At 39.1% G+C, this 10000-nt stretch overlaps 1 protein-coding gene across 2 annotated transcripts in view; it reads left to right on the top strand.

Moving 5' to 3' along the window:
* The first annotated feature begins 5984 nt into the window (after positions 1–5984).
* The window catches only part of plod2 (procollagen-lysine, 2-oxoglutarate 5-dioxygenase 2), a 35500-nt gene continuing 31484 nt past the window's right edge, over positions 5985–10000 (top strand). For both annotated transcript variants that reach the window (XM_014002150.1, XM_014002149.1), the window contains exon 1: positions 5985–6455. In XM_014002150.1, coding sequence (XP_013857604.1) covers positions 6353–6455 — 103 coding nt within the window. In that variant the 5' untranslated portion in view covers positions 5985–6352. The remainder of the gene's footprint in view (positions 6456–10000) is intronic.

Below are 10000 nucleotides of genomic sequence, written 5' to 3'. Positions count from 1 at the left end.
ACATGGCTGCCTAATGATGACATTCAAATAAAAAGCCAGCCAAGGAGCTCATTATGGGTAATTTTCAAAGAACACTGCCCAGCCTATTCAGAGGAAAAGTTAAGCTATAGCACAGAAAATAACTTGGGCTGAAAAAGTACAATCATCTTCAACTTTTCACTTAATATACTCTACATAGTGGCTTGTGTCTTTGAAGCCTTGCTGTTTCCAGACAAAAGATAATGACTGACCACTACCAAAGTAAGGTAATTTACCCACTTTCAATTTGTATGGCTGAGGTTTGTGTGGACATTAAAATGTATAAGCTGTGCTGAGTTGAGTTCTTGGGTCTTTAATAAAGTGTAGCTCTGCTGAATCCCCTGCATTTGCAAACTCCAATCAGCCCCTAGGCCACACCCTTGGTCAATGGATGCCTAGCAATCCCATAAAAGAGACCGAAATAACCTGAACTAAACTGGGGATGATGTATTGATGGTTTTTCAGGAGGATAAGCTAAACGAGGAGAATGACTAATGATCTTTCCACTGACATGGGCTGGTAATTAAACTTTCTGTTAAGTGATCAAAGCATCTGGGATAAAAATAAAGCTCATTCTTCAACATTCACAGTGCAATTGTGGGTTTCTGTGAAAGGTTTGGGGGTTCAAATTTCTAGGAGATGTGACTCACCAGTATAATTGCAAAACCATCTAGTTCTACCATCAAAAAAATCCAAAATGTAGGGTAAAGTCCAAGTTGTGCCCTGGTCACTGATGAGGAAAATATCAAAGCATTTTGTCTTATATAGTGTCAATCTGACATATTTATTCTCTCATTATTACTGAACAAGCAGAGATTAAATAGAGGAAGGATTTTAGATGCATTTTCCGTGCATCCTTCTCTCTCTTTAGCTTTATTCATTTTCCTTAGCGACTTTTGTTGTTCTTGTTTTATACTTTTTTTTATTTAGACTCTTTTTACGAGTCTGCTTCTCTAGTGAATCATCTGTTTCATCTAGCACCCTGATTAGATTTAACCAGTGCCTGTAAAACCTCTGTCTCCACCAAAATTAGCCGATGGTTTGCTGTCAGTGGAAAAGCTACAACACTATTCAGGCTTTGAGTGAGTGAAGACTGGAGACTTGTGTGCTGTGTGGAATTAATATCAGCAGGTCAGCAGGCAGGGCATCATCAGTTTGGAAAATCTGGGAAAAACGTTCACAAAAGAGACAAATTCATCAGTAGTCAGACTATTTCAGAGTAAATTCTAGTGAAATAAAACAGCTAAAACTTCAACAATTTGTTGCATCAGAACAGTGTGTTACATAACATTTCAGGTGAAATACGTGCTCTAATTCAATGGGCTAATTATGCCAATCAGAGGCACTAAAAAGGGGAAAAAGCAACACATAGTAAAAAAAAGTAGTAAAACGGTGATAAAACTTTTCAAAGGGGGGTATTGTGCACAAACTAATTTTTTGAGCTGTATATCAAGTTATATTGTTCTCTCATCAAAAACATGCCCCGAGTGTTTATTTGACTCCTTCATGCATGTTTGAGAAATCCTTGCATCTTCTGTAACCATTCGAAGGTGCAAAAACGCTTGCTAATACAAAGCCCCGCCTATTTACATAAAGCTCCTCCCAGGAGCTCAGTCCCCAGCTGAGCTCCTGCACAACAGAGGCCCCTTACCTTGTGCCTCCCTCATACAGCTCATCTTCTGTTGAGAAACAGAATTTAATCCTGACCAATGGAAAAGCCAGGCCAAAGACTATGGTTGTCAATGCATCTACATCAGCTGTTATTTATTCAAAACGTTATTCAGATTCACATTTTAAATTGCAACTATTTATTCGATGAAACCCTGCTTGAAAACAGCCATGAGCTCTTTTTTCTGTTTGATAAACAGCACCATTTAGCTCAACTCCCAAGTGTGCTGCAATTAAAACTGTCCTACTGATACACAGGCAGAGTGGAAATAATTATTTGCAGGTTGGCCTTGTCCTCACATACTCCATCCATGCTTTCCCCTCTATCCTTGCTCCACACACCGCAGCCATCTCAGCTTCTGTATCTGGCAATTTTTGTGTAATTAAATGTAATTTTCTCACCCACACCTCACATGCCTCAGTTTAAACATGTTGCCAGTCACACTGTCACCACCAGTGACCAATGTGGGCACTTCACAGTTGCCATACCATTTTTTTTTCTTTTTACACACTTTCAGTCACAAAGGTAAACTTCTACATGAAGGCTTTTAGTTCTGATGAAGCTCTCTGGGATCTTACATTTTCCTACAACACAACTTTTATTCAATATCAAACTGCTCAATCAGCATTTAAATATTTTGTCACGAGTTGCTCAAACATGTTATTTCTAAAATGTTGTTGGGTGTTTAATTTCAAATAAAATGAACCAATATCAATCCTGTCAGGATGCAACATTAGTTTCTGCACCACACGGATTTTATTTTCCAGCAACAGACAGTTGCCCCACAGTCCACAAGCATGCATAAATAAATAAATAAAGAAAGAAAGAAAGAAAGAAAGAAAGAAAGAAAGAAAGAAAGAAAGAAAGAAAGNGAAAGAAAGAAAGAAAGAAAGAAAGAAAGAAAGAAAGAAAGAAAGAAAGAAAGAAAGAAAGAAAGAAAGAAAGAAAGAAAGAAAGAAAGAGAAAGAAAGAAAGAAAGAAAGAAAGAAAGAAAGAAAGAAAGAAAGAAAGAAAGAAAGAAAGAAAGAGAAAGAAAGAAAGAAAGATATATGAACTGAGCCGTTTTGGGTTTTAATTATGTATGTCAGTGTGATGCATCTTAGCAGCTCAGATGAGGGCTGACACATTTATTTTTAAGTTTGGTGCTTGCATTTTACAGAGGAACAACCATTTTTGGTTTTGTTGCAATGTGGAAGACAGACAGCAAACGTCAAAGCACTCATTTTCTCATGACACACTAATTTCCATAAACAAGCCTACCCTGCGCTCACACTAGTGTCAGCTGCACGCTGAACTGCAGTAAAAACAAAAAAAGAGTGGCTCACATCCAAGTCAGGCTTTTTTTGGCACAACTCTGCATTTTCAAGGTTTATCAGGGGCCTCACTGGAAACATGTAATTCCTCTCATAAAAAAGTCTAACTTCTTCTAACGCTACAAGCAAAACCATAAAGCATGATGTCATTACATGAAACAATCGTTTGGAAGTTATCACAACTGCCATTCACTACCAAAAAGCAACAATTAAAGCTTTAGAGAAAACATTTTTTAAATAATCCATTCTGTTAAAGTTTATTAGTCCTTTATTGACAAGAGAAAAGTTTTTCTACCCCCTAAATCTACATTCAAAACAGCGAACCTGGTGATGTCATTATGGGTAATATGCTGGCAGTTGCCATGGCTACCCTGACATAAAGGGAGGCTTTTAAGGAAAGATGGAAGGAGGGGTTGGTGGGAGTCTGTTCCTTTTAATATGCGAAGATGAGACATAAATGAGACAGTGCATTTGGTTTCAAGTTTAGCCAAGACACATATGTAATCTGATGGTAAATGGAAGCCACATTCAGTGCCTGAATTTTTTTTACATGTCCGTTTCCTCTGAGGAATCATGGGACTTTAGGCTTATACCAGAAATGTGATGTGTATACCAGAGAGGGAAACCAACGGAGCACAATGAGATGCTGAACGGAAGACCAGTGACCACAGAACTGGAAACACCTTCTTCCAATTGCAATGAACCACTGTTTTTTTTTTTTTTGCTCAATTCCAAGTGTAGGGCAACAATTGTGAACGTAAACTCGCATTAATCATTTAAGCCATCTTTCAAGAGAAAACAAAACAAAACAAAAAAACCCCAAAATATATTTAGTATTATGCTTATACATCCAATCTGTTGTTTCTTTAGTCTTTGAATTGTAGTTAAATAATTCTGGGTGAATCAGACAGATAAGCAATAAAAATCAAAAGTTTGTTTTTGATAGTTTATATTTGTTTAAAGGCAAGGAATCAATCCATATTAAACTTGCAGAATATAGTTTTGCCAACTGTCATACATACTTTCAACGATTGGTCATCCAAGTGAGCTCACAATTCGAGGTGACTGCAAATAATAATTTGCAAATTTCATTGAAAGTTTAAGTTGTTAACCAGCATTCAACAGTTGCAGTTTAGTGAGAAACAAGATTGCATTTTGATCAGAGAAAGGTGCCGACAGTGGGGTCTATCACAACCCCATCGATTATACCGCTGTGGAGAGGGTAAGCAAGGTCTATTTGTGTCCACGTTCAGGAGTATCTTCAAGGTTTGTGCATATTTCCCACAGTAAAATTCCAGCACTTCTCAAGCATTTTCAAGCTTTCCAGCTTCAAAATTTAGTGCAGTTTGTCTTAGTGCATCTTTCTCCACTGAAATTTAAAACCACAGTACATGCTGCATTTATGTGAAGGGAGCCTAACAATCTAACTGCAACTGAATAAAATTCTGCCAGCTAGCAGAAATGGACAAAAGGAACCCAAAAGACATCCGAGGCACAGCACACATGAGCATTGCCAAACCACTGCTACTTTTTGCATCAAACTATTTCCTATAGCATTTTCAATAAAAAAAGTTTTGTTGTTGTACATTTTAAAATCCAGTAGATGACATAAAACCCTGGCTTGATTATCCTTCAAACAGTCAAACTGTGAGTTTGTAAGCAGAATGACCCGGGCACAGGCAAAACCCAAAATGCAAAAAAAGGTTTATTTTAACTAAAGAAGGCTGGCAAAGCAGCTACAAAAAAACTCTATCTTCACAATGAGCACTCATAAGGACCAAGGCGAACAACCACACTGACTGCAAGACAGTACAATGAACGGACACAGACACAGGACACCAAATATAAGGCAAACAAATTAAGAGACAATCGGAAACACCTGAGGAGACACAAAAGGGATCAGGTGTGCGTGGGCGGGGCTGTGGGGCAGAGCAACACAGGGGAACACTGAAAACACTAGAAAGTTAAAGAAAATAAACACAGACCATGACACAAACACCAGTATTCCTGAGCAGTTAGAATGTCAAGCACTTTCCAAACACTGAAAACACTTTCAAGCAAATATTCAAGCATTTTTCAAGGATTTCAAGCACCCACACAAACCTGGTCCACATACAGATGCTTTAGTCTCTAAATCTACAGGGAACATATACAGCAGTTTTTAAACCTTTTTCACTTCGTTGAAAACTTGTCCAGAAGTGTCACTTAATAATTCAGAGGTTTTAAAGTCCATACAAAAAAAGCCCTGCAAACATTTATCAAAGCAACCCAAACGCTGGCTCACCTCAGGCCTGCCCTCACTACAGGATGCATTTGTCAAACACTGCAAGACCAAAACAATAAAAAAAACTTTAAAGACTCCTCACACCTCAGTAGCTTTCTCCTCTCAGGCAAACTCTGGCAAATAGTTCCAAAATGGGGCAGCTGTGGTGTAATGTTAGAACAGCCGGCTTGGGACCCGAAAGTTTTAGGTTCGACTTCCCGCCATGCCCACATGTCATAGTGTCCTTGAGCAAGGCACCTAACCCTAACTGCTCCCCGGGCGCCGCTCCACTTGGGTGTGGATGGGTCAAATGCAGAGCACAAATTTCGTCATTGTGTGGAAACATACACTGATGACCAATAAAGCTCCTTTACCTTTACCAAAATGATGATCAAGGGATGTTGGAGAAATTAATAATACAAAATACTTAACCTAAATCTTGAACCTCATTCGACAGAAAAGAAGAAGAAAAAAGTTTGGAAGCCTGTATTTAAATTGAAAACAATATTCAATAAAAAAAATTATAAAAAAATTTGAAAAGGGACTTGTGGTGTTTCCATTCAACTTTGCTGGTGAGTTTTTCCATGGGTTTCATTAATGAGCAGGCTGCAGTGTGCTGCTGGAGTCAAATGATGTTGGTCAGACCGAGGGGGAGGGGACCAGATGAGGCAGATTTACCAGTCAGGGGGCGAGAGCTACAAATACAGATGTGTTTAGTCGCACTTTCACGCAGGACGTCCCTGTGTCAGGACCGACGTCCTCCCTCCCCCTCTCCTCACTGACTTCAGCAATCTCAAGTGGCCACTGCCGCAATTAAGGAACCACGCCTGTTGCGCTCTAATTTCTCTGAACTCCAGTACTTATAGCCCCATTCTGAGCTGCTGAAACGCTTGCCTCCTGTGGCTCCGAGTCTGTTTTTCCAGAAAAACGCTCTATTCTGCCTTTTTTTTTTTTCCCCTTCACCCCTCCTAATTGTTTTATTATCGCGAGAGCCTACAGCAGAGACCCTCCAGGGGCTGGCTCTTTTGACCACCGCCGTCTCTGTTGGAACTGCAGCTCTGGTCACTCTGACCAACACGCAGGGAAACAATGATGGAGTACCTCAGACTGAGTTTAGTGTTTTGCTGCTGGATCAAGTTGGCAAGTTCTGTTCTATCCACTGCCCCTCAAACCCCTGTGGCTAATCCTGAAGGTAAGAAGTCATCCAACTTTTTTTATTTATTTATTTTTCTGTTGCTGTCGCGCCATCCTGTAACTTTTAAAGCAATTGAACAAGTTATTGCCTTTTTACAGAGCTGTTTATCCAAATGAAGGCTTGTGTGTATGTATGTTTTTACATGATGTCAGTGTTTGAGGCGCGCAGGTTGCCTGCGGCTCCATGTGTGGGAATCACAACATGTCTGGCACAACATATGTCGGAGAGCGAAATTACACGATTCTGCGGTTTCTCACATTTTATACTTGTTTTAAATGCTGTTTGAGCTTTTACATATAACAGGGTGTAAAGAAGAAACTAATTGGGGACGAGTCTTTAATAGTTTAACAATAAAAAAAGGCAGTTGATGGCGACGATGACTGACTGTACAGAGTGCGCAAAAAACAACTATTTAATTTGAGAACAAACAGGGAGAAACAGAGGTGCTTGTAAACAGGTTATAATTAAAGGGTGAATTGAACAAACCACATCCACTGCTGCTCAGCTGCACAAGTCAAGGCATAGGTGTGCTTTATATTGTCTTGACTGAAAACCCACTATTTTATATTATACTGTCAGACATCTTGCAAATATTCGAAAAGAAAAGTTTGATTGCAAATTACTGCAAGATTTGTTTTTTATAAACCTAAAATTATTCGACTTTCTGACTATTTTCTAACTTCTCATTTTCTAACAGCATTCTTCTAATAATGTTTTAATGCCAAAATGATGACTGCCTAATGCATAAGAATGTCTTAACGTTTTATTTGACTTTCTCCATGTGACATGTACAGATGTAGAATTAACAACAAGAGTTTTGTGAAACAACAGAGTCTGTGCTGGGGGCTGTAAAATCACTTGGGCTCCCCGCAGGCTGCTGCTGAAGTATTTAGGGTGTTTTGTCAAGGGCGTGATCACCATCCTAAAGGTGTGTGTGTGTGGGGGGGTTGGGGGGGGGGGCACACATCTCTTAAGGGTCTTGTTTTTTTCTGTTTCGGTTGAAATAATTGATGGGGACAGAGGGCACAGATGTGGGAAGTGGGGGGGGACATGTCCCACCCTGTACCAATGGCGGTTACACCCATGTGTTTTATTATATATTTGCTTTTCAGTTTGCCCTATTTTCTTGTAGTTAGATACAGTCTATAAGCAATACTTCAAAATCCACAGTTCCAGAACACCTGAGTAATGTTACAAAATTGCCTTTGTCCTTTTGTTTTTTTTAATGTCCAATTGTTTTCAATGAAAACAACTAGACTTCCATTTTGTAGTTGAAAATGTTTTGCTCCCCATTTGGAAAGCTTCCTAATTCAGATCTGGAGATCGTGGCGCTCCGAGCTTTAAACTAGATGAGACGCGTTGTTTTGTAAATTCACATTCTCACTCCCTTCTCCCCAGGGGAGTCGTTAAAATCTCTGTTTGCCTGGCGCACAAAAGCCAGGCAAACGGAGATGCTTTGATCACATACATGAACGTGTGTCATGCTTGTTTTCTAAAGGTTCACACTCAGATAGAAAAAAAAAACATATTCAAATATTTTTTAGGAAAGATTTGGTATTCCAGCAAGGGAAAAGTCTGAATGTTATAAAAAAAATCAACAAAACAAGTATTTTTTTCTATTTACGGTAAAAAGCATAAGCTCATGGTCTTGTTCTTTGTTATAATCAAAAAGGTTACCTGTTATAGCAAATACATAAATAAGCCAGAAATAATGTTTGAATAGCTCCATCTACTTTTTACTCTGATTCTCTCCTTCAGCTTTTCTCTGAGGGCACCCTTCCACTGTTTGCTGGTCAAACACAAACCAGGATTCAGCAGTGAAAAGTGCCGGTGGAGGGAGTAGGAATGCAGAACTCTGGTCATTTCTCACCACTGTGCACCTGGCCAGACTCTGAACAGTGGACGTGGCTGTTGGTTTGTCAGTCTTGGAAAGTTACAAAAATTGAGCTTCGTAGACCCCCACTGTCCAGCCACCTGAAAGAAGCCTTTCACTTTTTTTCAGACTCTTTGAGCAACATTTTGGATTTAACATGTCGGTTTTATGCTGTGATGTTGAGCTTCTGCACATATTTGTACGTGACTTTAGTCAGCTAACCATCAAGACCTATAATTAAAGTTTGCTTTAAGCCCTTTTAGGGTAATTTATTGTGTTTTATTTTTGTTTTTATGTGAGGTTAACAGAATACCTAATGGACATAATCATCCTGTGTCTAGTGGACAATTCCACTTTCCCAAGATAAAGGTGTTTTTATACGTATTTTAGTATCACTGATGTGTCACTAGGGCAGGGGTCCCCAAACTTTTCCCTGTAAGGGCCACATAACTTTTCCCTTCTCTGGTGGGGGGCTGGAGTCAGTTTGTAACAGAAAAAGTGTGWCTATTGCAGGAGTGCCTAAATGTAAAGATTTATTGTTTTCCAGAAAGCACAATCAAATAACCCTCTCTGGGTTCTTCACAGKATGTATTCTGCTGAGCTAACAGTCCATCTTTTAGCTTTGAGAGTTTGTTTGCTCGCATTTGGTCTTGCAAGCTATCATGCTTGTCTTTGTGACAGGATTCATAGTGTCGCCACAGATTTTATTCTTTGAATACCGCCACCTCCTCTTTACAGATGAACAAAAAATAATCGTTTGTCCACTGCAGCTTAAATGTCCTGCATTCTGAATCAGTTTTTCTCTTACCTAATCTTTTCGCCATTATTCCGTTCTCTCTTTGAGAGGGGCGGGTTTAGGATTTTTTTCTGGGGGTTGCCAGATAGGGGCACATACCGCAGAAGAGTGGAACAGAATATCACGTTATATGTGTGTATGTATGAAATAGTTACTAACTAATAATAGTTAATAATGAAACTAGTTCATAACTAAGGAACATTTTATTGCAAAATTCCAACTTTATAATCAAATATAAATACACATATATGAAAAAAAAACTAAATGCTCTCTGGTATTGTTCTGGGGGCCGGACCAAATGGGGAGGCGGGCCGGATCCGGCCCGCGGGCCGTAGTTTGGGGACCACTGCACTAGGGAATACTTTGTAGTCAACAGAAGGCAGCTCCACCTAAAGTTGTCCATGCCTTAAAGATGTACATATAAAGACATACATATAATGGTGCTCTTTATTGCCTATATGACAAACTAACAAACCCTTTTGGCTGGCTCAGTCTATAATCATGCCTTAGAGCATTCTCACTATATTATCACATAGCTGCTTCTGTGCCTTCTGTCCAGTCAAACGTATGTTGTGCTGTTTGCCTTTACCATTGCTCGAATTTAACAACGTGCTCAAATAAACCCTATTTTGTAGTAATTTTATGGTGTAAAACTAAGTTTGAAAGTCTTTTTTGTGATTTTGTTAATGAAAAGGCCAGTTTTTAGACCCTTTCAGAGGCTTTAGATTATTTTTTTGTCCAGATAAATAACTTTGATTTGTTCAGACAACCACTTTATGTGCTGAACAAATCAGTGTTATGTTAACACAAAATACACGACAAGGGAGGTAGTCATGGTTTTTATCTTTAGACTCTTTGTTAACTATATATATA

Source organism: Austrofundulus limnaeus, unplaced genomic scaffold (assembly GCF_001266775.1).
Source record: "Austrofundulus limnaeus strain Quisiro unplaced genomic scaffold, Austrofundulus_limnaeus-1.0 Scaffold12, whole genome shotgun sequence".
Classification (NCBI taxonomy): Eukaryota; Metazoa; Chordata; class Actinopteri; order Cyprinodontiformes; family Rivulidae; genus Austrofundulus; species Austrofundulus limnaeus.
The sequence above is the reverse complement of the archived record's forward strand: the minus strand, read 5'-3'. Positions and strand labels throughout refer to the sequence as shown.